The 27,070-nt window shown below is 50.9% G+C and overlaps 10 protein-coding genes and 1 non-coding gene across 11 annotated transcripts; 7 read left to right on the top strand and 4 right to left on the bottom strand.

Annotated features, from left to right (window-relative positions):
- Positions 1 to 545: 545 nt before the first annotated feature.
- On the top strand, positions 546 to 6,588 carry PC9H_004661 (uncharacterized protein; the record flags this gene model as incomplete). Its single annotated transcript, XM_036774243.1, has 12 exons — positions 546 to 1,163; positions 1,212 to 1,412; positions 1,466 to 1,821; positions 1,905 to 1,968; positions 2,032 to 2,101; positions 2,152 to 2,503; positions 2,555 to 2,735; positions 2,785 to 2,812; positions 2,865 to 3,112; positions 3,169 to 3,332; positions 3,386 to 5,781; positions 5,831 to 6,588. 12 exons carry the CDS (start codon positions 546 to 548, stop codon positions 6,586 to 6,588), a joined length of 5,436 nt encoding a protein of 1,811 aa, XP_036632745.1.
- Positions 6,589 to 7,333: 745 nt separating this feature from the next.
- PC9H_004660 (uncharacterized protein) lies at positions 7,334 to 8,642 on the top strand (the record flags this gene model as incomplete). Its single annotated transcript, XM_036774242.1, has 2 exons — positions 7,334 to 8,412; positions 8,474 to 8,642. 2 exons carry the CDS (start codon positions 7,334 to 7,336, stop codon positions 8,640 to 8,642), a joined length of 1,248 nt encoding a protein of 415 aa, XP_036632744.1.
- A 264-nt stretch (positions 8,643 to 8,906) lies between these two features.
- On the top strand, positions 8,907 to 11,412 carry MNR2 (CorA metal ion transporter; the record flags this gene model as incomplete). Its single annotated transcript, XM_036774241.1, has 6 exons — positions 8,907 to 10,274; positions 10,330 to 10,512; positions 10,563 to 10,907; positions 10,961 to 10,984; positions 11,036 to 11,260; positions 11,320 to 11,412. 6 exons carry the CDS (start codon positions 8,907 to 8,909, stop codon positions 11,410 to 11,412), a joined length of 2,238 nt encoding a protein of 745 aa, XP_036632743.1.
- A 39-nt stretch (positions 11,413 to 11,451) lies between these two features.
- PC9H_004658 (uncharacterized protein) lies at positions 11,452 to 13,661 on the top strand (the record flags this gene model as incomplete). Its single annotated transcript, XM_036774240.1, has 9 exons — positions 11,452 to 11,631; positions 11,679 to 11,792; positions 11,846 to 12,494; positions 12,552 to 12,675; positions 12,724 to 12,867; positions 12,920 to 12,961; positions 13,013 to 13,209; positions 13,261 to 13,446; positions 13,516 to 13,661. 9 exons carry the CDS (start codon positions 11,452 to 11,454, stop codon positions 13,659 to 13,661), a joined length of 1,782 nt encoding a protein of 593 aa, XP_036632742.1.
- Positions 13,662 to 13,778: 117 nt separating this feature from the next.
- Positions 13,779 to 13,863, top strand: PC9H_004657. The gene has a single exon. It is a non-coding gene; the product is annotated as a tRNA-Arg (tRNA).
- Positions 13,864 to 13,964: 101 nt separating this feature from the next.
- Positions 13,965 to 15,037, bottom strand: PC9H_004656 (uncharacterized protein; the record flags this gene model as incomplete). The annotated part of the gene is made up of 4 exons (XM_036774239.1): positions 13,965 to 14,244; positions 14,295 to 14,446; positions 14,499 to 14,975; positions 15,029 to 15,037. The coding sequence occupies 4 exons, from the start codon at positions 15,035 to 15,037 to the stop codon at positions 13,965 to 13,967; spliced, it is 918 nt and encodes a 305-aa protein (XP_036632741.1).
- A 1,331-nt stretch (positions 15,038 to 16,368) lies between these two features.
- Positions 16,369 to 18,380, bottom strand: PC9H_004655 (uncharacterized protein; the record flags this gene model as incomplete). Its single annotated transcript, XM_036774238.1, has 4 exons — positions 16,369 to 17,070; positions 17,632 to 17,809; positions 17,860 to 18,005; positions 18,066 to 18,380. The coding sequence occupies 4 exons, from the start codon at positions 18,378 to 18,380 to the stop codon at positions 16,369 to 16,371; spliced, it is 1,341 nt and encodes a 446-aa protein (XP_036632740.1).
- Positions 18,381 to 19,046: 666 nt separating this feature from the next.
- On the bottom strand, positions 19,047 to 21,265 carry MDM34 (ERMES complex subunit; the record flags this gene model as incomplete). Its single annotated transcript, XM_036774237.1, has 3 exons — positions 19,047 to 20,897; positions 20,949 to 21,062; positions 21,119 to 21,265. 3 exons carry the CDS (start codon positions 21,263 to 21,265, stop codon positions 19,047 to 19,049), a joined length of 2,112 nt encoding a protein of 703 aa, XP_036632739.1.
- A 279-nt stretch (positions 21,266 to 21,544) lies between these two features.
- PC9H_004653 (uncharacterized protein) lies at positions 21,545 to 24,414 on the top strand (the record flags this gene model as incomplete). The annotated part of the gene is made up of 4 exons (XM_036774236.1): positions 21,545 to 22,006; positions 22,056 to 23,390; positions 23,442 to 23,998; positions 24,054 to 24,414. The coding sequence occupies 4 exons, from the start codon at positions 21,545 to 21,547 to the stop codon at positions 24,412 to 24,414; spliced, it is 2,715 nt and encodes a 904-aa protein (XP_036632738.1).
- A 279-nt stretch (positions 24,415 to 24,693) lies between these two features.
- On the top strand, positions 24,694 to 25,829 carry ADE1 (Bifunctional purine biosynthetic protein ade1; the record flags this gene model as incomplete). The annotated part of the gene is made up of 4 exons (XM_036774235.1): positions 24,694 to 24,840; positions 24,907 to 25,120; positions 25,171 to 25,326; positions 25,387 to 25,829. The coding sequence occupies 4 exons, from the start codon at positions 24,694 to 24,696 to the stop codon at positions 25,827 to 25,829; spliced, it is 960 nt and encodes a 319-aa protein (XP_036632737.1).
- Positions 25,830 to 26,076: 247 nt separating this feature from the next.
- On the bottom strand, positions 26,077 to 26,722 carry PC9H_004651 (uncharacterized protein; the record flags this gene model as incomplete). The annotated part of the gene is made up of 3 exons (XM_036774234.1): positions 26,077 to 26,400; positions 26,457 to 26,578; positions 26,650 to 26,722. The coding sequence occupies 3 exons, from the start codon at positions 26,720 to 26,722 to the stop codon at positions 26,077 to 26,079; spliced, it is 519 nt and encodes a 172-aa protein (XP_036632736.1).
- Positions 26,723 to 27,070: the final 348 nt, after the last annotated feature.

The raw sequence follows: 27,070 nt of genomic DNA, 5'->3' as shown, positions 1-27,070 counted from the left end.
TAACTTTACTCATGAGTGGCCGCACACAGGTAGCGAATATCGGTTGCCTCTGTGTCCCTTCTGTTTTTTTCTGTTGGCAATGATTTAGCCGAGTGATAGGGTTCAGGCCCAGCCTTCTTCCTGACCTACGCTCACGTGGGTTCCACGTTCACGCCACAGAAAGGGAAGCTTAAATAAAACTTGGAGGGGAATGAGAAATTAGCGAGAAGTGAGACAAGGGAGCTGAGTCCATATAAAAAGAGAATCTGAGACATCTATGAGCCGAGCTGATTATGGGGTCCGGGGCCAGTTTGAGGCGAGAAGCGGAGGCAGCCGTAAGTGACTGGGAAGCGTGCCGCTGAAGTTCTTGGAGGTATGCTGTGGCAAAGAAGGAACATCTGTCCCGAATAGGGAAGAGGCCGAAAGGAAGGCATCAGATTCAAACTCAGCAGGGCACAACCCATCTGAAGCACTGCGAAGGCTCTCAGTCTTTACCTCCAACAATCTCTCGGGCTCGGGTGCCTCAACTCTCTTGCTCCCGACTTCCTGCTGGCCTCTCGAGGACCATGCACGCAAACGCAAGCTCAGTTACTCCTCGTGGCACTCCTTCCAGGCGAGGACGGTCCCCAAGATTTTCCACTGACAGTCCCAGCCAGCCGGGTCCTAGTTCTGCTTTTGCAGACAATAATGGCCCAAATAAACTCCCGACATCATTTGTGTCGTCTCTCAGTATCCGTGTCGAGGGTGCGCAGCCCATAATTACTCCAGAGCAGAACGATACCACCAACCTCCCACAAGCGGCGTCGGGCCAGGAGTCCAAAAGAGCACCAAGAAAGTCGAAGACGGACGCTCTCGCAGCTCTAAATAGCCATGCTAGGGCCACTTCTCCAAGTCCTGACGACGAAGACCCATTACTAGACTATTATCACAACGCTCGGCCTATTCCCGTTTCTCCAAAGCTGGACTTGAGTAGCGTCAAAACTTCGAGTCCAAGAAATATGCCACCTCGCACATCCCCTCGACCCTTCGATTTGGAGGATTGTCCGGAATTTTTTCCAACGACGGAGGAGTTTCGAGATCCTATGGCGTATATCAAGTCGATTTCAGACAAGGGGAAGAAATATGGGATCTGTAAGATTATTCCTCCGGAGGGATGGAAAATGCCATTTGTGACGGATACGGAGGTGCGTTTCTGAGCTTATCAAGTTCTCTGACTCATATCCTATATCCAGATTTTTCGATTCAAAACTCGGTTGCAACGCCTCAATTCAATCGAAGCATCATCTCGGGCCAAGCTCAATTTCCTTGAGCAGCTATATCGATTTCACAAGCAGCAGGGCAACCCGCGAGTAGTTGTCCCCACTATAAACCACAAACCACTTGATCTGTGGCTTCTGCGAAAGGAGGTGCATAAATTGGGTGGATATGATGCTGTGCGTATTCTTCTAGCTATATGCTTGAATTCTGCCCACTTCTATCTGTCCAGGTGACCAAAGGCAAAAAGTGGTCCGAACTGGGTGCGATTCTAGGATATCGAGGTGTTCCGGGTTTATCGACGCAAATCAAGAACTCATACACTCGTGTCATCTTGCCATACGAGCATTTCTGTGAGCGCGCTAAGAATCAGCCAATTTCTCCCATGGCACCTCACCGGCTTTTCAACGACGCCGCATCGTCTCGCATGAGCAATTCCGTAGAAAGTCCTCCATCTAGTCCTTTGACAGCTACCTCCAGTCCCTTATCGGAACCTCCCGATGAGAACGATCTTAGGGATTCGAAATCTGCCAACGGGCGCCCCCGGCGTAGCACCAGGGTCGGGTCTCAAGAGTGTACAACTCGTGAGTAGATTGACCATAATTCCCTCCCAGATCAACTACATCACCATCTTTTGATCTAGCCGCATCCAAGAAACCGGTATCGTCAAGCTCGCTCTTACCTTCTGCTCTTCCTGTTTTCTACGAGAGTAATCGACCTAAGGAACCGTCCGAGGTAAGACCCTTGATCACCAAGACTTCTGCCACATCAAGATCAATAACCAAACGGGAACAACAGCAACATTGCGAAATATGTCATAAGAAGAATCGTGGCGAAGAGATGCTATTATGCGATGGCTGTGACTGTGGTGCGTCCCTGCGTTCTTCGTTAGTGGTAATATGGTCTCACGATTCCCAGGCTTCCATATGTTCTGCCTGGACCCGCCGTTGGACACTATTCCGAAAGATCAATGGTTCTGCTATACTTGCCTCTTCGGGACCGGGGGGGATTTCGGATTCGATGAAGGCGAAGAACATAGCTTATCGAGCTTCCAAGCCCGTGACCTCGCGTTCCGCCGTATGTGGTTTGAGCAACACCCGCCAGAGCGCGACGAAATGATTGATGCCAACGATCCCACTGTGAATCGCTTCGGAGATGTCATCGCTACCGAGAACGATGTGGAAAGGGAGTTCTGGCGTTTGGTTCAATCTACCACCGAAACTGTCGAAATCGAGTATGGCGCAGACGTTCACTCCACCACACATGGAAGGTATGCGTGAGAGTGTTCTTCCATGCTTGATTCCACTCATTCCCTGGATAGTGCGATGCCAACAATGGAAACGCATCCATTGAATTCCTATTCGAAGGACCCTTGGAATCTAAACAATATACCCATCGTTTCTGATTCTCTTCTTCGTTTCATCAAATCCGACATATCTGGCATGACGGTTCCCTGGACTTACGTCGGAATGGCGTTCTCTACCTTTTGTTGGCATAACGAGGTTAGTCAGAAGGTTTTGATTCTACGATTGGTATTGACCGAATGTGTAGGATCACTACACGTATAGCATCAACTTCAGTAAGTTGTTATATGCTGATTTCACCTCGCAGTGGCTTATATAACCCCTTAGTGCACTGGGGGGAGACGAAGACCTGGTATGGCATTCCAGGAGAAGATGCAGAGAAGTTCGAGGCTGCTATAAAGTCCGAAGCTCCAGACCTCTTCGAAGCTCAGCCCGACCTACTCTTCCAACTCGTGACGCTCATGAATCCCAAGCGAGTGAAGGACGCCAACGTCCGCGTCTACGCATGCAACCAGCGTGCAGGCGAATTTGTAATCACCTTCCCGAAGGCATATCACGCCGGCTTCAACCATGGCGTAAGTGACGACTTCGCTTTCCCGCGATGCTGTTTGTTGATGTTTTCAATTGTCAGCTCAACTTCAATGAGGCGGTAAATTTCGCCCTTCCAGATTGGCTTCCCTTTGGTCGAGAATGTGTTCAACGTTACCGCGAGCATGCTAAGCTTCCGGTCTTTTCTCACGATGAACTCCTCATCACAATTACCCAGCAATCTGAGTCGATCAAGACCGCCATGTGGTATGTAGTCCGCGATACCACTGGTTATTTTAGTCTGATGAACGTCCGCGTAGGTTGATTGATAGCTTGAACGAAATGATAGATCGGGAGATGGCCGATCGGCGCAAAGTTAGGGCTCGAAACTTTGGTGAATCACTGGAGGAGGAAGATCGACCAGAGGATCAATATCAATGCGCCGTCTGCAAGATGTTTTGCTATCTCTCACAGGTCACTTGCCCTTGCACGACGAAGGTTGTCTGTGTGGAGCATGCTGACCTTTTATGCGAGCGTGGGACCCATCATGTCATCTTACGGAAGAGGTTCTCAGATCCCGACTTACTCGCTATCCAAACCAAAGTCGCTGAGCGAGCGAAGATCCCAGCAGCCTGGCGGGTCAAGTTGACGAAGCTCTTAACAGAAAATGCCTGCCCACCTTTACGATCCCTCAGAGCGCTTCTCTCCGAAGGTGACCGGATCAACATTTACCTCCCCGAAATAGCCTCTCTGAGAAAATGCGTCAATCGGGCTAATGAGTGGGTGGAGGCAGCGAGCGCTATGCTGGCGAAGAAGCCTAGAAAGCGTTCGCGCAAGTCACGAACTGGCCGCCCAAGTGAAGCCGGGCCACCCAAAGATGATGACGCGACCATGGACAAGCTCGAGTACACAATCGCCGATTTTGACAGCTTACTTGACGAGGTTCTTAACCTCGGCTTCGATTGTCCCGAAATTGCGACTCTTCGGTCTATGCAAACACAGGCGGACAGACTTTCGAGGAAGGCCGCCTATCTCGTCAACATCAATAAGTCGGTTGATCGAGGCGGGCTCAGCCTAGATGAGTTCCTCACACAATGCAAGGATGTTCTATTGGAAGGGACTGCCTTCAATGTCGTCCTCCCCATGATGGTCGAGGTCGAGAGGATAGTCAATAGGGAGCAGCTCGCCCAAGAACTACAAGACAAAGTCGACGACCAACATGAATCGATGTCAATGGAGGAGGTCCGCCATCTCATCGCAAGGGCGGAGTCTTGCAGCTTGCCTACGGATAACTCTACGATGAGTTTACTCATCAGTCGGGAACGAGCTGGGAACCTATGGGAAGATCGCGCGAAGGCCTTACTCGCACAACCTATCAAGACAGTTGAGGAACTCGAGCGTTTGGCGGCTCCCGACGACATGATTCCACTCAACCCTCCCATCCTTGACCGTCTAAAAGCAGCTCGAGCGAAGGCACTCGATTACGAGAAACAAGCCAACGCCTGGCTAAAACCCGAACCTGACGCACCCCGACCTCGAGTTCAAGATGTTATGAGGCTTGTTGACCGGGCCGAGAAGGACTTCAGCATCCCGGCGATCAACGATCTCAAGCGCACCGTCGAGATTGCGATGGACCTGGAGGCGCGCTGTGAGCAGGTACTGAAGGGCAAATATCTCCCCCGCGAGAAAGAAGAAAGCCGGCGCGGGGAACTCACGGTGGAAAAGGAGGATGTTTTCGAAGCTATCAGCCAATGGCAAACATACGCTCGCGAACATCTCTCTATGTTCATTCTTCCCTACTGTGACAAGCTTGAGGCGCAGCTGAAATACCACCACAAATGGATACGCGATCTTCCGTGGTTCTGTGATGAACATGCTGAAGCACACGGACTCAAGATTCTCGACGATGTCATTTCTTCTACACGACCAGAAGATGACCTCCCTCCTTCCGATGAATACTTCACATGCATTTGCACCGAGCCTGTTCGTCCTCCGCCGCCTGGGGTCGTTTCAGATGCCGTTCAGTGTGATCATTGTTTTGCAAGGTTCCATGGTGTGTGCGCCAAGAACGGCGGGTCTTGCCCGTTCTGCGACCATACGCATTGGAACGGCACCATTCACAAGGAACGTAGCTGGCACTTCTGTTATCTTCCCCCGGTCCTTATCAACGCCCCCGAAATCACCAAGAATTATTCTGAGGAGTGGAAACAACTTGAAATCATTGTCCATCGTATCGATCGCCTCTCAGCTGTCATAGGTCAGTTCCTTGCCTTCACCTCGCAGCTCAGCAACCAAAGGCCCGAGTACATACACCAAGTTCGTCACTACATGCGGAAGCTCTTCAGGATTCAGTTTGCCGTATCCCCAAATCCCGACGTTTCCTTCGGTTTGGATCTCGCTGGCTTGCATCGTATTCTGGCTGGTCGTCCAGCATTGGCCCGAGCAAAGAAACGTAGACGGCCCCGGTTTACTTTCGGCCAGGATATCGACAAAGACTGGGCCGATGGAACCCGCTGCATATGCAGAGGCCGGACCCCATATCTGCTAAACTATCCTACAGTTGAGTGCGAAAGCTGCAACAAGTTCTACCACGCCGGTTGTGTCTTTTTCCCCTTCGACCCTACTTCGCCAAACAAGAAATTTGCTTGCCCATTGTGTTGCCTACGCAAGAATAGGACCTACGTCTACTCAGAAGTTAGAGTTAAACCGTCCTTAGGTCAGTCGTCGCTTGTCCGTATTGATGAACCCAACTAATACGGAATTAGACACCATGCCCCACAGCTCGGATACGTATGTCAACACGAAAGAGATGTTAGACTCGTTCAGCAAGGACGTCATATACAAGAAAATGCCCCCTCCTTATACCCAGACGCTTTTCGTAGAACTCGTCAGATTTGTCCCCGGCCAGCCGGAGTTTTCTCCGCCAAGCGGGCCCGCCCCCCGCCCGTCTATACCATCCATTCCTCAAGGCAACCCGATGCCCCACATTCCATCCCCCCACGACAAGCATACGCCAATGCAGCTGCCTGCACCTTCGGCATCGTTTTCACCGCCCTCGATGGCCAGCCAGCACGTTCCACCGCCACCTCCCTGGTCAAGATGGGGCACGGTCACAACGCCTTCTAGGCCTCCTTCAACTCAAAGACGGCATGCACCAGACACACCTCGCGATACTCCCCAGCCGAGTAGAAAGCGAAAGTTAACTGACGAACCTCGCCCGCCGGAAGAGCCTGTTAACGGCAGCTCTTCTAAGAGACGCGTGATGGACCATGGTCTACCCCAGCCACAGTTAGCACAACCACGTAACGTACAAACGCTCTCGCCTTCTCTAGCCCTTATCGTCTCTCCCATCGAGACACCACCTACGATGTACTCAAATTCACCACCCGATCTTACTGACGACGACATGCACCACCGCTCTGTGTCTAATATGCCAGGAAGGAGAAGAACCAGCGATGTATCCTCCCCCATTGCCAAACCCCCTTCCTCTGGTGGTAGCACAAAGCCTTGGCGCCCCTTCTAATTGGGTCTGTCAACATGTTCCGATTTTCTCCTTCGTAATTATTCAATCTCGTATATTGTCATTGGTTATTCACACAATGGTCTGTAGTTTTAGTGTATTACGCAATGGGTCCTGAGCGGTTGGCTTCATATTATGATATATGAGTAGGCATTGATTAGGTTCTCTTACCTTCTTCAAATATGTGAATAGGAAATTATTCTTCCCGTCTGTATTTCGGGCGATTCTTCCCAACCCACCGTTGATTCCGGCCCCAGGAAGATCACGATGCCCGAGGCTTCTTGAAGATCCTCGTTTGGGACTGGTCGACGCATTTCCCGGCGTCTGCGGACCCATGGTCTCCAGGGCCCCAATCCCCAACGATTGTCTGACCATGTCTATCTGGGGTGCAGAATTTTCCTAGAATTGACATCACACATGCCCAAGTTCCCCCTTTTCCGTGCATCCGTCGGTCATTCGTACATGGGCAAGAGTAATATGCTCACTCTACCATCTCGCCATTGGCTTGCGAGCCTCGTTGGTAAGTGGTCACGCCCTGTGCTTTCAAAGACACTCAGTTGTTGGGGTTCTCTACTCCGTAGTCTACGCAAGGTAGGGTCTCGGTGCGCATAGTTTAAATACAGGACGATCTACAGCTTGACCAGAACATAAACTACTCCCAACAAACTCAATTACCAACTTGCACATTTATAAAGGCGAGTTCAGACCACCGTATATTTGATTTCCGGGACTTACCTTCGCCGTCAGCATGGACCAATCCTCAGCAACGATCCTCATCATTGGCGCTGGATTTGCCGGCGTGTGGGCTGCGCTAGGTGCAGCCGCTAAGCTTGACAAAAGCCCCAGAAACAGTCGTGATGTTCAAGTTATCCTCGTCGCCCCCGAGCCTACCTTATATATTCGCCCGCAATTCTATCAGGCCGATGTATCGAACGCCAAAGCAGATTTGACAGACCTCTTCAAAGCTGTAGGCGTTCAATTCATCGCCGGCTCTGTTCAGCGCATTGCAAAGGATGAAAATGCGGTTGAATACACGTCGCCGAACAACTCGACCCACACTCTGCACTACGACCGTCTTGTTCTCGCCACGGGGAGCAAGGTGCACCGACCCCCCATCCCCGGACTCGCCGAGTTCGCGCATAGCAATGATCAATACGACGAGGTCAAGGTGTTGGACAAGCATCTGCAGGGGCTGGCTAGTCTGCCGGATTCTGCTACTCGCAACACGGTTGTTGTCTGCGGAGGAGGATTCACTGGGATCGAGACGGCGGCAGAAATGCCACAAAGGTTGCGTGATATTCTAGGCCAAGATGCAAGCATTCGAGTTGTCGTTGTCGAAAGGGCAGCGGACATAGGTCCTGAGCTAGGGCCTGGTCCACGGCCGGTGATCATCGAAGCCCTATCGACTCTGGGAGTGGAGATAGTCACCAATGAAACCGTCTCCGGTGTTGATGCAGAAGGTGTCACCACTGCTTCGGGATTGCGGATCCCAAGCAAGACTGTCATCTGGACTGGTGGTATTCGAGCCAGCGTACTTACCGAACAAATTCCTGGAGAGAAGGACGCGCTCGGAAGAATCATCGTCGATGAGAGCCTCAGGGTCCCTGGCTTGAGGAATGTCTTTGCAACAGGCGATACGGCCTATGCAGCCACAGACGATGAAGGCCATATCGCGCTGTTGTCCTGTCAGCATGCCCTCATGCTTGGGAGGTACGCTGGATACAATGCCGCTGCAGACTTGCTTGGGGAGCCTACGAAGACATACCGTCAGCCTGTTTACGTGACGTGCCTGGACCTGGGCCCATGGGGTGCCGTTCTTACGACTGGGTATGATTTCAGTTCACCAGTAGTATGCAAGGGTGATTTTACTCATTTACCCGTTCTTTAGCTGGGATAGGGTTGTCAGTGGCTTGACTGCAGCTGAGGCCAAGGTTAAGAAGATCTTAATCAATACCAAGTTGATTTATCCACCTCCAGCAACTGATCGTGTCTTTGCTTTGGGCGAAGCACGCCCTGAAATCGCCTACGAAGCACAAGTGTTTGCGACAGAAGGATAGTAGCCAATAGTGTTGTACACTGAACTACTTGCAAATGATGATGACCACTTTTGAATCCAACATTCCATAAAATCTTCCAGCATTTCCTGGTCGTCTCTTTGTTGCTCAGCTTCTTTTATCCAAGCGGTAAATGGGCGCCAAGTTAGGCGCTGTCAATTACATAATGAGGGCGCATCTTGGCCAAGCTAAATTGTCCAGCACGCTCTCCTCGAACTGACCACCATCCCTCCTTGCTCAGGCCCCGGCGGGACAGCGACTAGTATCATGTCCTCGCCGCCTAGGGATAGCATTGCAATTCCTCAGTCAGGGGGCTCTCCAGTACTTCGTCGTCGCGAGAGCCTGAACCCAGTGACAGGCTCACCTCATGAAACCCATGAATGGCTTCCTCGACACTCTCCGACTCTTGTGCGGTCGTTCGATCCGACTGACCCACAAGCTCTGGAGCGTCAGCGCACGATGGACGTCGACATGGCTATGCAACTTTCCAGGGCTCGGAGAGAAACAGTAACCATGCCAGTATCACCAGTCGTGTCATCGTCCCCGGAGCAACTGTATGCGTCCATATCCGCGCTTTCGGAGAACGAGCAGAGAGATATTGATGTGGCGCGAGGATCGGTGAAGGAGGGGGACGGCGTCCACGAAATGATGGATGGCGCACGCGACGACGACGAAACTCTACATCCAGGTCTACACAGGCAATCCTCCTTCTTGTCGCAACAACATCTACATCAGACACAAGACCCGTCTCTGCTAGTTTCTCTAAATAATGACGCGCAACCCGGGGAGGACCCTGCGGCATCGACGTATGGTCTGCCGACCTACCAGGCGAACGTACTTCCAAGCGCTTTCGACTTTGGCTTAATGGAAGAATTTGCTACAAAGGAGAAGACGGACCTTGGTCTTTCATCCCCCACCGCAAGATTTAACCTCGATTCTCTTCGCACTGATCGTGGGGATGCCTCCGCGCCAGCCTTGGGCGAAGGGAGTAGCTCACCTCAATCTATATTGAAGTCAGCTCGACAACGCAGGCTGAGTCAAAGCACTCCAGCTCCTCGTACTCATCGAAAGGGAGTCGGGGGTAAAATGGCTCTGTTTGAAAATAACAACGACCATTCATTTCTCCCCGGAAGGCTAAGCGTCATGCTTGGTGGACAGGGGCCCTCTAGCTCGTCAGCATCTATAGAGCATGTAGCGGGTGCAGCTATTGCAGGCGCTATGTCTAGTGCTCCTGGTTTACCTTCAGGAATCCTTTCAACTGGGCACGATCGGCCTTACCGCTTTTCCTTTTATTCAAACGCCCATTCCGCCACCATTCATGCTCGCAGCCTGAGCGAACTTCCCGCCGAAAACCAATCCTTCGAAGATTTGTTCGCCGGAGTGGGATCCCGCCAGCCCTCAGTACCTCAACCTCAATCCCAGCCTCACCCTCCCGGTAGCGGCACGAAGGAGCGTCCGATATCATCGACGTCGTCCTTCCCCGCAGATGCTAAGCGCGCCTTCGTGGCCAACTCTCAACGATTGGGAGGCGATCCGAGGCGACCTGGCATGTCGACAAACGACGATTACGATGGACATACGTGGTGGCTCGACATCAATAGCCCCACGGACGAGGAGATGAAGATGCTCAGCAAGGTGAGATCTTTCCCTGTCTACATGGCTGTTGCTTTCTCAACGTGCAATCGTACAGGTCTTCGGGATCCATCCTCTCACGACAGAAGATATCCAAATGGAGGAAACTCGAGAGAAAATAGAATTATTCCGCAATTATTACTTCGTCTGTTTCCGCAGTTTCGACCAGGATCAGTACAGTCCAACCCACCTAGAACCACTGAATATGTATATAATAGTTTTCCGCGAAGGTATATTATCGGTATGTCCTCAGCCTACGTCATCTGAGTCCTCCTTAACTCGGTTCTCTAGTTCCACTTCCGCCCTACCCCTCACCCACAGAACGTTCGGCGGCGCATTAAACAACTCAAGGACTATATTAACGTTACATCGGATTGGATATCTTATGCGCTTATTGACGACATCACGGACGCATTTGGACCCTTAATTCAAAGCATAGAGTACGAGGTCGATAGTATAGACGAGCTAGTGCTCATCCTGAAGGAGGCGGAGCAGACCGATATGTTGAGGCGAATCGGTACTTGTAGGAAGAAGGTCATGGGTTTGTTGAGGTTGATGGGTAATAAGGCGGACGTAGTGAAGGGACTTGCGAAGAGGTGCAATGAGAACTGGAGAGTTGCTCCAACCTCGGATATCGTGAGTAACATTAATCCTACGCGCTTTCCGTCCGTTGGCTTAGAGTCTTGTAGGGCCTTTACCTGTCAGATATCCAGGTAAATCACCCTACTCTTCAGCTGAACGCGGGATTGACCGTCGTCTGCTAGGACCATCTTATTACCATGACGCAAAGCTTGAATCACTACGAGAAAATCCTTTCTCGCTCGCATTCAAACTACTTGGCGCAAATATCTATCGAGATGACGGACGCGAACAACCAGATAAACGATGTGTTGTCCAAGCTTACGGCTCTTGGTACGGTTCTCATTCCCATGAATTTGGTCACTGGTTTGTGGGGCATGAACGTGCATGTACCTGGGGAAGGCGTGGAGGTGAGTTAAATGTACCTCTATCAACGGCGTCGCGTACTGATAGGTTGGGCGTCCGGCAGAATTACAGATGGTTTGGATCTATCATTGCATGCCTTGCTGCTTTCGCTTTCATCGGAGGATACTCTACCTATCGTTTTATGGTTCGGAAGTGACTATCTAGCATTTATTCAGTAGTAATTCTATCACTTGACATGCGCGCGAACACTTCGCTATTTGTTAACCTTGTCAGGAGCAAACAAACCATTTATGGTCCCGCGGCATTTCCACCATGTGCTCCGTACCTGGCTTCGTCCGTCATGGTCGATAACGAACCACCTCCAGCAATACTGACAATCGCAGGCTCAGACTCAAGCGGCGGGGCTGGAATCCAGGTGAGTCGTTTGACAGTCTCTTTGTGTATCAAACGCTGATTTTATAGGCCGACCTGAGGACGTTTGCCGCTCTAGGGTGCTATGGATCAAGCGCGATTACCGCCCTTACTGCACAGAATACTACGGGTGTCCAAGGAGTCCATCCAATTCCGCCAGAGTTTGTCTCTCAGCAGGCAAGTCTTTGTTCGCCTGCACGCTAGACTTTTTTGTTGAGTCATTGCTCCAGCTTAGTTCGGTACTGAGTGACATTGAGATACATGCCATCAAAACCGGCATGCTCCATGATACCGATATCATACTGGCCATCGTGCAAACGCTGAAGGGCCATTACACGGGCACCAAGATGCCACCTATAGTGTGTGACCCAGTGTGTGTATCAACTTCAGGACATACGCTCCTCCAGCCTGGGGCCATCGGCGCTCTCATCAATGACGTCTTCCCTATATCGACTCTGATCACGCCCAACAAGGCCGAAGCCGAGCTGTTGGTTTCTAGCAAGTACCCCGGATTCACGATATCTTCCTTAGAGGATATGATTACTGCTGCTACTCGTCTAGCGGAGTATGGGTCTGCTTGCCTAGTCAAGGGCGGTCATATCACCGCATCGTTGCAGGACGTTGAGCGCGTCATCAAAACGCACCCCCAGGTTTCAGTCGTTAAAGACGAGCTCCTGGAAGAGAACATGGAAATCCTGCAGGTCGGTGACGATGGATTGAGGTCGCCACGCCTTGTCGTCGATGTCCTGGACCTCGGCGGAGACCTGACTCTCTTTGTGCGACCTTTCATCGTGTCGGAAAACACACACGGGACTGGGTGTACCCTCAGCTCCGCGATCGCAAGTGGACTAGGTCGCGGCCTGGATTGTCAGCCGTTTTCAGTGTTCGTCGTTGGTATAAAGTCTATCTAACCTTTGGTTACAGTAAAGTCAGCCGTTCGGTCAGGCGTCATGTTCACACACCTCGGCATCACCACGGCCCCAAAAATAGGGCGAGGGCATGGCCCGTTAAACCACCTTCACTTGACCTCTCAATTAACTATCCCAAAGTAGGTGCTTCGTCTTCCATCGTATGTAAAAAGCTCACGAAGGGATAGACGAACGCCGAGCAATCCGTTCCCGTTCACTCGATTGCTGATACAGAAGAGCCAGCCGGTCTGGAAGCAGTATGTCGAACACGACTTTGTGAAGCTCCTGGGTCAAGGTATCTTGCCCAAGGAAGCGTTTACTTATTTTATCAAGTAAGCACGGACAAAGGGTTGGCTGCATCAATATCCTGACTATTTGGCGTAGGCAAGACTATCATTATCTTAAATATTATGCGCGAGCACACGGGTACATTTCTGATTCCAGCTTGCCGTCTGGTGACTAACAGTATCCAACTAGACTCCTGGCATCCAAGTCGAACAAGTTCAGTGATATCCACTCGGCCGCGGATATCATCCTCCATATCCTGCGAGAACTCGAAACGCATAAATCGTTCTGCGCGCACTTTGGAATCACCGCAGACGAGTTAGAGTCAACACCGCAATCTATTTCGACCATTGCGTATGGTAGTTATTTAATCGACATAGGCATGCAAGGTACGCCGACGTCGCACCTTTGACAATGAGGGTGATCAACTCTGTACTCAGGCGACCCAGCTAAATTGACCATGGCTCTCCTTGCTTGTTTACTGGGATACGGAGAGGTTGGGCTGTGGTTGAAGCGCGAAGCTAATATGCCTGGCAGCTGGGTTAAATTAGAAGGCAACCCGTACTTGAAGTGGATCGAGGATTATTCTGGGAATGACTATCAAGCCGCTGTTAGAACGGGTCTTGGTCAGTACCACCTTTCGTGGTAGTGACACACTACACATTGGTTGCTTACTGATGAATTACACTCTGAAGCCAAGGTCGAGGAACAAGCCGTCCGTGATCCACCTTCTCCTGCGAGGCTGCAAGAGTGGTGTGAAGTTTGGGAGAAATGTACATGGCTTGAGAAAAGCTTCTGGGATGCGGCGATGTCAGGAGGCAACACAACAAAGATATCATAAATTGTGGACATGTTCCTAAGTGCCACCACCTGTACCGCGATGCACTCTAATCGATGAGGATCATACAATACTGGGAAGGCAAGGGGATATGTATACTGTTTTGAGCATTGCCTTTAAGCCCGCGTTGTCTAATGGTTATGACGTCAGACTTCTATGCGCAAAGCTGATCTGGAGGTTGCGGGTTCGAATCCCGCCGTGGGTTTGAGCCTTAATTTTCTTTCAGCGCCACTTTTTCTTGGCTGTAATGTTTTCATATTTAAATAAAGAGAACATCCAAATGATATACATGCACCGCCAACTCTGTTACGATGTCAGGTTCTGAGTCACCTGGAGCACCTCGTGTAATCTATATCGGGCATATGATGCATGGTAGCTAACATATCCCTGAGCAAACCTTCCCCAAGCTACGTGGGCCGCGCTGGAAGTGGGTAAAATATTGTTTGCCACCTCATAACTTGAAGCAACTAGATTGGCAAGTTGCTCTAGGGTTTCTATCTTCCGCACGCCGCGATGCTTCGACATAATAGATATGTAGTTGTAATCCTCGCCGTTGGCCTCTTCCTTGTAAAAGGATAGCACGTCGCTGTGAACTTAGATTAGGAATGAAGGTGAATGCCGATAAGCAGGACCAACTTCATATGGTTGATATAATCTATCATGGACGGCATAGCTTGAATGTAATAATTGAGGTGGATTTCCATGGGGAAGGTGAACAGGCAATATGCACAAGCAATCCCAGATAGTCCCCGAAGGAACAGGGGAAACTTATCTGCATGAGGAGTTATCTGCGCCAGGGAGTCAGTAACAACTCAACGTCCCAAGTGTCGCTGACCGTACATCAAGTTTGTCGACCCCATGTTCGATGGCGATCGAAGTCATAAAGTTCAAAGTGCTTGACGTGATGAGGTTGGCTTGAACTGCATCGAAATGTCTTGACGTTTCTCCTAGTAACTTGTCCAAAGCTTGCAATATCGCTGTTCGCTGTGGTTGGCGCGTGACGAAGTTGGCATTGAAGGTGTTCACGAGGTCGGGCTGATCGGTATAGACATCCTCAGCGTACACCGCGAGAGATGTGTATAGGGCGATGAATAGTTTTGCTGGAAGGCTCTCCAAGTGGCCATACGAAATATACGCAATTGTGGCACCGCTGACATTCCACGGACGAAAAGAAGGGATCCCAGGAGATGCCTCCATGGGACAGCCGCGAGTAGCTGCATCCTCGAGACATAGCTGGAGGAACCCATCGTCGACAGGCGTGCTCGAGAGAGCGAGGTCGCAACGAGACAGCAAGTTGTTCACGATACGAGCAATTTCCTGTGTAGACGAAGATAAGCAAATGAATGGTTGGCTGGAGAACGCGACCTTACTTGAGACATGTTGAGGAGAGGTTTTCTGACTTTCACTGAGCATTCGCTAGCCTTTAATATTGATTTCAATAAGGCACTAGAACTACATGATCCCCGTCGCTGAATTGGCTCTTCAGAGGTAGAGCCGATTTGCTGTACAGCCGGAGTTAATTTCAGCTCGTATGCATAGGCGAGCAGTGAGGCCCATGGCAGTGGTTCATGGGTACGCACGGTACCGGGTTGTTTCCGGGCACGAAGAAGCTGAGCAAGAAGGGAAAGTCGTTTACGTCGTTGCCTGTCGGCACACAGCACTGACACTCACATTGAATATCGGATGAAATAACTGTGCCAAACAGATAATATTCGGTGGGAAGGATAGGAGACACAGAGGCCCAATGCCTGGGATGTCCTCCTAAACCCAGAGTCTCATGAAATTCTTAGTACTTGCGATGATGAGATTAGTTTGGGCTCCGTCGAAGTGTTTTGACGTCTCTCCCGGCAACTGGTCAAACGCCCATAGTACTACCGTCTCTTGTTGCAGACGCATGACAAAGTTGTGACCGAAAGCGTTCACGAGGTTGGGTTGACCATTGTAGACGTCGTCAATATACGTGGCGAGGGAGGTATACAGAGCGATGTACATTCTTGTGGAAATGTTTTCCAGGCGACCGTACGAAACACACGCAGTTACGACGTCGCTCATGATGAAGGGGCAGAAAGAAGGGGTCCTTGGTGAGGGTTCCATGGGACAGCCGCGAGCGGCGGAATCCTCTAGGCACATCTGAGAAAATTCTTCGTCAATGGGCGTGCTTGCGAGCGGGAGATCGCAGCGGTCCAATCTCCTGTAAGGATGTTGTTAGTCGCTTCAATAGACTTGACTTGATCCATGCTGGTTTCTGGTTGATAGTACGTGATTGTATTGATAGTACGTGATTGTTAGCCTTGATGTAATACTATTTCAACCTGCTGGACGATCCAGAGGGTTGGGCGTACCTATGATCCCACCTCCAGAGCCCATACTGGATATTGGCAGCCAGCGGCAGCCAGCGGTAGAACTGATTGTAGCACGGTTCAAACTTTGAACCGCGAATGGAAGGTCAACGACGCGAAGATTTTCTACAGCATAGATATCGATGAGAACGAGGAGCCGAGTCAAGATACTGATTGGGCTCTTGTTCTTCGGCTGCAGGCAAGCCTCCACGGTGCATGGGAGATACACACAGGCATGAAGAACCTGAGAAATTTAAGGGAAGGCGTGGATGTTTCGTTGTTACTCGTGCAAACGATACGGTGGTCATGATGAGAGTTGGTGGAAATAAATAGCGGGACAGATAGTAAAGTCCGAAATCTAAGGTTTTGAACTATGTGTCATCATAAGGTTGTCGCCGTCGTATGTGCGAAGGATGCAAAGTGGGTGAGAGAGGTATGTAATCGTCGCGAGTCCGAAAATATCTGTCCATATCATCTGCGTCGAATTCTGAAGGAGGTGTGGGAGATGCTGAGGCACGCCTGGAGAGCATCTGTCCTTCTAAGTCCGGCGAGACCGTATCTTCAGCAGGTTTCTTCTTACTACCTACGCGATACATGCGCTTTCGCCGTGCCTTTACTGGCTGGCGGTCGCCTGACGACGAGGGCCCAGCTATTGACGTGATGAGGTTGGCTTGAACTGCATCGAAATGTCTTGACGTTTCTCCTAGTAACTTGTCCAAAGCTTGCAATATCGCTGTTCGCTGGGGTTGGCGCGTGACGAAGTTGGCATTGAAGGTGTTCACGAGGTCGGGCTGATCGGTATAGACATCCTCAGCGTACACCGCGAGAGATGTGTATAGGGCGATGAATAGTTTTGCTGGAAGGCTCTCCAAGTGGCCGTACGAAATATACGCAATTGCGGCACCGCTGACATTCCACGGACGAAAAGAAGGGATCCCAGGAGATGCCTCCATGGGACAGCCGCGAGTAGCTGCATCCTCGAGACATAGCTGGAGGAACCCATCGTCGACAGGTGTGCTCGAGAGAGCAAAGTCGCAACGAGCCAGGAGGTCGCCCACGATGCTAGTGAGTTCCTGTAACGACGGAGATAAGCTGGGAAATTATTGTCGGATGAAAAATGACCTCACTTGAGACATTTGAGGACTGATTTTCTGACTTACACTGAGTGCCAGCTGGCGTTTTATAGTGTTTTTGATATATGCTTTAACAGAAGGGACTAACGAACTGCATACTCATGCTCCCCGTCGAGGGATTGGCTCTTCAGCTTCAATGGTGGAACGGATTTGCTGTGCGGTCAGAGCTGAAATTTACGGTGCGCAAGATATCGGGTCAGCACCGGGAACGAAGAACCTGAGATAAGAGAAGGGTAACTTGTTTCGTCATCACCAGTACCTTTGTGCACACAGCACTGACGTCTACGTCGGATGAAATAAGTGAGCCAAACGGATGGAATTTGGAGAGAGGGCCGGGAGACACAAGGACATGCCTAGGCCGTCATTCTAAACCTGGTCGCGGGGCAACCTTTTTTACGAAGGCGAATCCTCAGAACCTTCAAAAACCTCGTGTAATCTATAACGGGCTCCATAGGATACGTGAAAGCTAACGTAGCCTCGTGCAAACCTCCTCCAAGCTACCTGAGCGGCATCAGAGGAAGTGCCCAAAATATCGTTTGCTGACACGTAACTCGAAGCAACTAGGTTGGCAAGTTGCTCTAGGATCGCTATTTTCGGCGCGGCACGCTGCATCGAGAGGATAGTGATAATATTTGTATCCTCACCATTAACCTCTTCTTTGTAGAAAGAGAGAACGTCACTATAACTCGAGGTTAAGAACGGAGCGAGTGACTAGAAAGGCGGTCCTACTTCATGTAATTCACGTAATCCATCATGAACGGCAGGGCTTGGATGTACGAATTGGGGGGGACATCATTCGGGAAAATGAAGACGCAAAAAGAAGAAGAATTGCCAGATAGTCCTCGAAAGAACCGAAAGAAATCGGAGGTCTGAGTCTGCGCCACGAAGTCAGCAACGGTGGAAACCCCGTGAATGCATCGGATCTCCGAACTCACCTCGAGCGGCCTGATACCGTGCTCGATAGCGACAGCGTTCATATAGTACATACTGCTTGCAATGATGAAATTCGCTTGAACTCCGTCGAAGTGTCTCCATGTCTCCCTCAGCAGCTGATCGAACGCTCGCAGTACTGATGTCTCCTGCGGCAAATGCATGATAAAGTTGTGGCAGAAAGCCTTCGGGAGGTTGGGTTGATTGTTGTAGACATCGTCTACATAGGTGACCGAAGAGGTATATAGGGCGATGTACATCCTTGTTGAAAGGCTTTCCAGGTGGCCGTATGCAGTACATGCAACGAAGACACCACACATGATGAAGGGGCAGAAAGAAGGGACCCCAGGTGAGGCCTCCATGGGAAAGCCACGAGCGGCGGCATCCTCAACGCATGTCTGAAAGAATTCTTCGTCGATAGGCGTGCTTTCGAGAGGGAGATCGCAACGGTCCAGTAGGTGATTCACGATACGGCGAATCTCCTGAAAGAATCATGCTGTTAGTCCCCTCACAGCTGGCCAAAGACCGTGATCTCACTTGATTCATACTCATGTTAAGGTCTCTACTTGCGTACGAAGATGTGAGCCCTCAATGCTATTTCAGTATGCTGAACAATTCAGGAGCGCTGGTACCAACGTACCTGTGACCCCACCTGAGAACCAAGACGTCAGGTTTACAGCCAGCGGGCTCCCACACAACTACTTGGTGTATGGTTCTAGCTTCGAAACACCAATGGAGCATCGACAACGCGAAGATTTCCGACAGCACAATTGGAGAGCGGGTACCGAGTCAATATAAATACTAACATTGAAGGGGCTCTTGTCCTTCTTCGACTTTTAGCGGCCCCCACGGTGGATGGGAGGCACAAAGAACCTGAGGAATTTAAGGGGACGGAAGGTCTTCGTCGCTACTCGTTTGGTCATTGTGGGAGTCGGTGGAGATAAACAATGAGACATATAATAGAGTTCGAAATCTAAGGTTCTGAACTATGTGTCATCATAAGGTTGTCGCCGTCGTATGTGCGAAGGATGCAAAGTGGGTGAGAGAGGTATGTAATCGTCGCGAGTCCGAAAATATATGTCCATATCATCTGCGTCGAATTCTGAAGGAGGTGTGGGAGATGCTGAGGCACGCCTGGAGAGCATCTGCCCTTCTAAGTCCGGCGAGACCGTATCTTCAGCAGGTTTCTTCTTACTACCTACGCGATACATGCGCTTTCGCCGTGCCTTTACTGGCTGGCGGTCGCCTGACGACGAGGGCCCAGCTAGTCCTGCGTCTCGAGGAGGAACACTCCTCACGGTAAAGTGCTCCAACGAACGCACATACGGAGACAGTGTGTGGTTGGAATGGCTCAATGTCGATAACTGATGGATTGTGTTATTAGCAGTAGGTTTCAGTATGATTTTGGGGTCCGGATGTTCGGGAGGGGATGATGAAGATAAGAATGGAGAAGAAGGGGATCCGTCTGGAATGGCAGACGCGGAAGATACCGACGGTCTACGGGTCGAAGGTGCACGGCGAATAAATATCGGATTCGTGGAAGCTTCACCGCTCGAAATTTGTGGGTCGAAAGGATCCGACGAAGGAGGTGTCTCCAAGGAATGACCAAATCCACTGCTACTGGACCTGGATTGCTGTGTCTCTGCACTATCAGGTGTCAATGGTCGCCGCGTACCGAAACCTGGAGGAAGAATGGACGATTCGAATGCAGTGCCTGCGTCCGAACCCGGTCCACGTTGAAGGCGCAAAGCAGCAAATTCTGGGGAGAAATAGGAGAAGGATGCATTTCGCGTTGGATATAGACCAGGGGTAGTGAAGCCAGATCTAGATATACCGGCAGCTCGTGGAGACATGAGGCGTTCATAGGAAAAAGACCGTCCTGTCGGAGACGTGGTGGCCCCAGAGGAGAAATCGGTAGAAGCCCTGGATTGAGCATGCACAACGCGAGGACGTGTGACGGTCCCACCCCCAATTGCCGGTATGGTCTCGTATTCGGTTCGATTGTCGTCCGCATATGTCACACTCGGTGATGGTGAGGCTCGCGGGATCATAGTGTCCCAATCCACGACGTCGAAAGATTCCATCTCCTCGTCCCCATCTTCGATATCACTAGGTTCTTCTGCAAGGTCTGCTAGCCCTTTGTTCGGCGTGAATAAGCTGCTAAAGCCATGAAAGAGACTTTTGTTGGGTAATCCTTCTGGACGGAGTCCGTACGTTGGGTCAAAGTTCTCAAGGTCGGGGAAAGAGCTAGTGCTTTCAACGGTGGGTGGCGGCGATTTTACCGTATGGGTAGGACGACGGCTAGTGCTCGTCATGGAAACGCCGGAAACAGATCGAGGAGGTCGAGTACGAGTAGTCGAGGGATACGGGCGCGATGAAAAGGCCTGACTTGTGTTAGGCGAATTAGGCGGCATAGATAGGTCTGGGGCTGAAGCTGCGTAGAATGATGGTGCGTTTGGCGGGGGCGGGGGTCTCTTCAATAGGTAGGGAGCCTCGACCTTAGCTTTGACCCACTGTTGGCTGAGCCGATGTATTATTCCCGGCAAATCCTCCCTAAACATCTGCCTTAGTTGGCCTTCAATTTCCCGTTGGATGAACTTTTGTATAACTGCAATAGAGTCAAAAGTACTATTGATATCCACATTTTGCAGCGGATCAGTTTTGAAGACAAGCGTGATGCCCTTCTGCTTGGAGACCACCAGAACGACATAGGAATTAAGCTTGAAGTTCGAGAGGCGAAGGAGCATAGGAACCACGAGTGGTTGTTTCGCTGCTAGCATACCTCGTGATCCTGTCATTAGGTGGATATCAGGTTGCTTGGGGTTCAATGGGTTGGCCTATCCACCAAGTTAGAAAACCCGTAAAGTCAGATCTGGACTAGATCATACCTGAACCTTCGTCTTTAGCACCAAATGTGCGTCCCCCGCGTACGTCAAACGAAAAATTCCGCGAAACTGGTCCATAGTCAATTCGCCAATGTCACGAATCTCCAATTCTGGTGGCTGCACACGACACCTTAACTTCATCGCCGACGTTTCAAGGAAGTAACAGTACCAACCTGGGTTCCCATTTCCAACTCTATGACCTCAATCTTGTCTGCTATAACAGGAGGCTTGTTGCCCTTGTTGAGGGCGTTGTTAAGCATTTGTATCGCATCGTAGTGGAACTGATCCGAGAATCTGGGCCAGTTGAAGGTAAATGACATGGAAGTTGGAGATGAACAGGTTCATGCAGAGTGCTGATGGTCGCTGCGCTACAATACCCAGCCCCGTTGCATGTTCGCGGTCGAAGTTCTAGATTGGAGCTGGCTCAAAGCGGGCGTAAGCTGGACGGCAAGGACGCCGCACCTTTGCTGACTGTGAGAAGAATTCTATGATCGTGAGAGGATCAATAAGTCACATTCCTGTGGCTGCGCAGAATTGCTTCCGTTTGAAAATAACAACACTTTGCACAGTTACACTCATCTCCCCGCTCACCGACGAGGATGAATGGCGTCCGCAGATTCCTTGGAGGGACTGCAGTTCAGCTGCCTCAGCAACCTCCAGAGCAAGAAGTCCCTACGGCTCCACTAATAATCCCGCTGAAGGGTCCCTCGTGGCCTCCGCAAGCTGGCCCACAATCACCCCCTGCCACGAGTTTGTCGGGAAGCCCCAAAACGTCCTCGGCAGCCCTTTTTCTGAGGAAGGAACGGAACAGATCGCAGGCTAGCATACCGAGCGAAGATCTTCCTCGAACACCTCCCTTGGCAGGCTCCAGCATCCCGACTTCTTCATCGCCATCACGTGTTCCCCCGCAGCGACGATCCACGGCCTCTGAGATCAAGCAGTCACCGCCGGTACTCAATACGCGCGATGAACTCCTTATTAGTCTGCTGGCCAGCGAGGCCGTTGTGGACAGCAGGGGATTTAACATCTTGGGTGGAGAGGAAGTCGAGGAACTGAAGAAGGTTAGTGCGCTCTGGGTTCAATAGAGGTTACTTCTTACCGCAAATGTAGGAACACCAAGTGTTGAGCTCTCGTCTGGTAGCCATAGACAAGAAACTGGCGCTTGAGACCAAAATGCGCGATGCCGCCATCTCACTTTCGAAGGTCAACTCCACGCAGAAGAAGACGTCGAAACAGACAGATGATCAGCTGGATGCAGCAAATACTCGTCTCGAGGCTGCCCAGAAGGAGCAACGGCGAATATCCGAGCGCGCAAATGAGATTCATAAGAAACTTATGGAGCACCGCGCGGCTGTTCTGAGTCTATCTATCCGTAGCATGGAAAAGAAGGCAGCGCCTCAGCAGTTCAACGGTTCCTCCGATTCGGGCTACGATACTCCTGCACCGATGAGCCCCACCACTTCTTCAATGACTGGTGTCTCTTCGTCCTCGAAATCCCGCGGAAGGTTCGACGGCGCACATTACTTCGCTGGGCACGCAGATGCTGTTGTGCCGAGACGTCGGCTATCCCTTACGACTGCTGCCAGCGAGATATCCACATTGGAGGACAAGCTCAAAGCGGCAACCGCTTCACTGAATGCTGCGAGCAAGAAGCAGGCCGAGATGGCTCGTGACTTGTCACTGCTACGGTTGGAAAAGCAAGAAGTGGAAATGAATATGGGGCTCGAATTGCAAGGTGCGGAGGAGACGATAGCATCTTTACAACAGGAACTTCCGACTAGGGAACAGCAGTTGAAAGAGTTGCTTTCGGAACGGGAGGCTTGGGTGCAGGAGAGAACAACACTTCAGAGTAACTCAAAGGAGGTGGATGTCCTTCGTGCGAGACTGGCAGAGCTTGAGCTAAGGAGTGGCCAAGCCAATTCGTCGGAGGCAGAATCGAGAGAGGACAGCCGACGCCGGTTAGAAGAGAAAGAGGCTGAAATCCAGCGGTTGAAAGCTCAATGGGAGGAGGAACGAGCAATGTGGGAGCGAGATAAAGCTGCCATGGAGGACGAGAAGATGGAGGATCTAGCTAGGCTGCAGGACGAGATGGAGCGCATGCGAGAGGAGGATCGGACGTCGCTTCAGAATGCAAACGAGGAACTCGATGCCGGCCATGCCGCTATACGAGAGTTGATGCAGAAACATGGTGTTGTCCTATACTCCCGTGACTCCTCAATATTGGGTCTTCTTCACAGCGTCGGCGTCCATCTTGACGGCATCCAGGCCAAACTCGAGGGGCACGACACGGCAAAGGAAGAGTGGGAGGCTTTGCGGCGCAAGCTTGAGGAGGATGTGCGGATAGGACTCGACAAACGAGAGTCCTTGGCGAGGGAGATAGAAGAGGCAAGGAAAGAACGAGAGGAGGCCCGAAAGGAGAGCCGACATCTAGAGGCGAAGTTGAAGGTTGGTAAACCGTTTGTTTCACCGAGCGCTTTTGCTGACCTTATTGATCAGGATACACCGCCTAGTCCACAAGCTTCCCGTGGAATAATATCTCCTGCTACCTCGACGTCGTCTCTTCCTGATGTTCAGGGCGAGGCAGCCCGGATGCTGTCAATCCTAACACCCCTTTGGTCGATCCTTCCTTCCGCTGAAGCTCGCGCTGCTCGCTTCTCCAACAACCGGAATTTCCGTACTGGTTCACCGACGCCTGGTAGCCCGGTTGGCGGAACTGTTGCTTCCCTTTCTGACCTCGACGTTCGTTCGCTGAAGACGCTCTACGATCCCAACACAGCCAACCCCAATACCTCTCGATCTGCATTCTTCCCAGGTGGAACAAGCACATTCACCATTGAGGCCTTCGCGGCTCGTGTTCAGTCCCTTGTCGCAGATGACCGTGCCTTGATTGAACGGCTCCTTCGCTTTGCTCAAGCTCACGATTTGCTCAAGAAGAATGCTGAACGCGCCCAGAAACTTGCACAAGAGAGCAATGTTGCCCTAGAAACTTATCAAAAGCAAGTCAAGATGCTTGAAGATAGGACCATCTTGCTTTCTACGCAGTATGCTCAGATGTACGTACTTCTCGTCGCCATAGAGAATAGAGATGGCTTACTCACGAATAATCAGGCAAGAGGAGGCACAGAAGCTGCAACAGGCTGTTGAGCGTATCACTGCTGAGAAACTCGACATTGAGACTCAGGCTGCAGAGCAAGCGGAGACTTGTCGACAACTCACCGACGCCAACAATACCCTCAGTGCTAGAGCCTTGCACCTTGCAGAGGAAGCTGCAAATGCCCCCGAGATGGTCAAGCGACAATTGGAAGCTCAACTAGCTGAATGTAAGGCGACGCTGAAAGCTGCCGAGGAAGAAATCGAGGCCATGCGAACCTCGGAACAATCTCAGCGTATTGCACTCATGGATGAACTGAACTCCATGCAGACTGAGAACAGCAATCTTCGCGCGCAACTGCGAGCGGTCAAGAAATAATTTCATAGCGGTTTAAATTCTTGGTTATTCTTATGATGTCCAGATTTGCATTTGTCTAATTTATTCACCCGTCCATTCTTTTTTCTAGTCGTATTTATCACTCGTCGCAATTGTTTGTTAACGAATAATGAAGTAATGGTAACTCGCATTCAGCAAAGCATCATATTAGCATTCTGACATCTCCGAATCCGTGCCTGGCTGATTCCTTAATCGATGAAAGGTAAATTTTTGATTTGGAATTCAGCCGTTTAGACTGCGCCCAAGGACAACCTGTCCGCTATGTCTTCACTCACTACAACCCATCTTCCTGGTTTGAGTCTTTTGTCCAAAGGCAAAGTTCGCGATATTTATTCCACCTCATCACCAAACCATCTCCTCTTCGTGGCCACGGACAGAATCTCTGCATATGATGTCATTTTGAAGAATGTCAGCCGCCGTCCTTTCTTTTTCCCTACGGAAAGCAACGCAGACATCTGAGTCGTCCATCTACAGGGAATCCCGGACAAGGGGAAATTGTTGACCAAGATCTCATGTTTCTGGTTCGACAAACTCAAAGACATCATCCCAAACCATTTTGTAACCGCAAGCGTTGACGAGATGCCGGAGGAGATACGGAAGTACAAGGATCAGCTAGACGGACGAGCTATGCTTGTGCGTAAAGCGAAGGTAGTGCCACTCGAGGCCATAGTCAGGGGCTACATCACAGGCGAGTCTCTGCTGGTAATTTGACAAGCTGTGGGTCTCAATTCATAGCAGGATCTGCGTGGAGCGAATACAAGAAACATGGCACCGTCCATGGAATTCCATTGCCCGAAGGGCTGGCTGAATCTTCACGGTTACCCGAGCCCCTGTTCACCCCTTCTACAAAGGCTGAACAGGGAGCGCACGACGAAAACATATCTCCGGATACAGGTTCGTGCTCCCCCATATGTCTAGATATACACTAAATGGCGTGAATGGCCTAACGCATAGCTGCTGCTCTCATTGGCACCGAGCTTTATAACCACATTTCCCGGATATCCATTTCGCTGTACACTCGAGCTGCCGAACGCGCCTACAGTCGGGGAGTAATTTTGGCAGACACGAAGTTTGAATTTGGTTTGATAAGCCCTGCCGAAGTGGATCAAACGGCGCAGCCATCCATCCTGGTTAACGGCGAACAGTTGATCCTCGTGGATGAAGTACTGACCCCCGATTCTTCTCGATATTGGCCATTGGCCTCGTACACGCCCGGTCAACCACAGCCGAGTTTCGACAAGCAATTTGTCAGAGATTGGCTTGTAAAGGCTGGGTTCAAGAAAGGTTTCGAGAGTGGTCCACCAGGGAAAGAGGGCGAGGGCTGGGAGATCGACGAAGAAGTTGTACTTGGGACCAAAGAACGATATGAAGAAGCAGTCAAGTTATTGATGAGCTAGATATACAGGACTATATTCTGTGAGTTCGCGTAATGTTTAATGCAGATGTATATATATAGATCGGTGACAAGAGATTCAAAGCGACAAAAAACCTTAGTGTGCTCGACCGCTCACGACCGTCTTCCGACGTTTGAGGGGCGTACAGTGGGACAGCGATTCGTCATCGCCTTCAGAACCTTCATCATCCTGAGATGACTTCTGGTCTGCATATCGGGATACCTGCTTGCAAGCCCTTTTCGGGTAGCGCCTAGACGTCGGTGTCTCTAAACACCCTTTCATCATGGGAGTTATCGGCGGCTTCAATATGCAACAGAACATATGAGAGCTGCTCGTAATAGCATAGCGTTCCCAGACACCTCACCTCGTTTCCCGGAGAGCCTATAAATCGGTTCCCAAGCCGATGACTCTCGAGGATATCCTCCGATTCGTCATCGCTGGACACCACTACTTGCTTAACTGCGCGCCTCTTCGAAGTCCGAGGTGTGGTATCCATCTCTTCCTCACTGCTGATAGCATTCTGGCCATCGTCACCCTCATGCTTCAAGGCAAAGAGGCACGAAGGGGTCGGAAGCTATGAAAGTGTCCTGTCATACATATCCAGGGGTGAAAGCCGCCCTCGAAACTTACCGCCCCATCGGTACTTCGGTGCACCAAACTAGAGTATTTCAGTACCAGGTTTGACCTCTTCCAGTGTCTTTCCGTGACCAGAACACTGGTTAACTGTTCGAGTCCGTTTCGTCCGTGAGAGCCTGCGATAGACCGATGAACCAATGCAAGACAGAACCTCCTGCCGAAGGTCGAAATCTTCCGCGCCCAACACCTTGTGCTCCTCGAGACTCGTAGGATGTGTAGTAGGACCATCGCACGGTTGGGATGGTAAGAGTCGCTGCCATTAGAATGGCCGGACGCGCTGTGCAGATCTACAGCTTGAGCAATATAGCGCAAGGGGCAGTACACTGGGGAAGAACAGCTGGAGTGGGTAGAATCTTGCTTCAAGTGTCGTGCTATGTCGTGGTCGGAGCATGCAACGCTTGTAGGGCGAGACTCTGCGGTGAAGAATGTGTGTTGGGGGCCTGAAAGGGAGCAAAGAGATTCAGGACGATTACCCTGGAAGTCCTGTTCAGAGTACCCACCGCCGCAGCATTGAAGACTGACACGGGTCTCCTTTCCTATGCTGTTCTATTTGACTGCGTATTCTCAAGGTATTTGCAACTAGAATGCTGGTGAGTGAATCCCGCCCC

The sequence above is a fragment of the Pleurotus ostreatus genome, assembly GCF_014466165.1.
Source record: "Pleurotus ostreatus strain PC9 chromosome Unknown scaffold_3, whole genome shotgun sequence".
Lineage (NCBI taxonomy): Eukaryota > Fungi > Basidiomycota > Agaricomycetes > Agaricales > Pleurotaceae > Pleurotus > Pleurotus ostreatus.
This window is presented reverse-complemented; position numbering and strand designations above follow the sequence as displayed.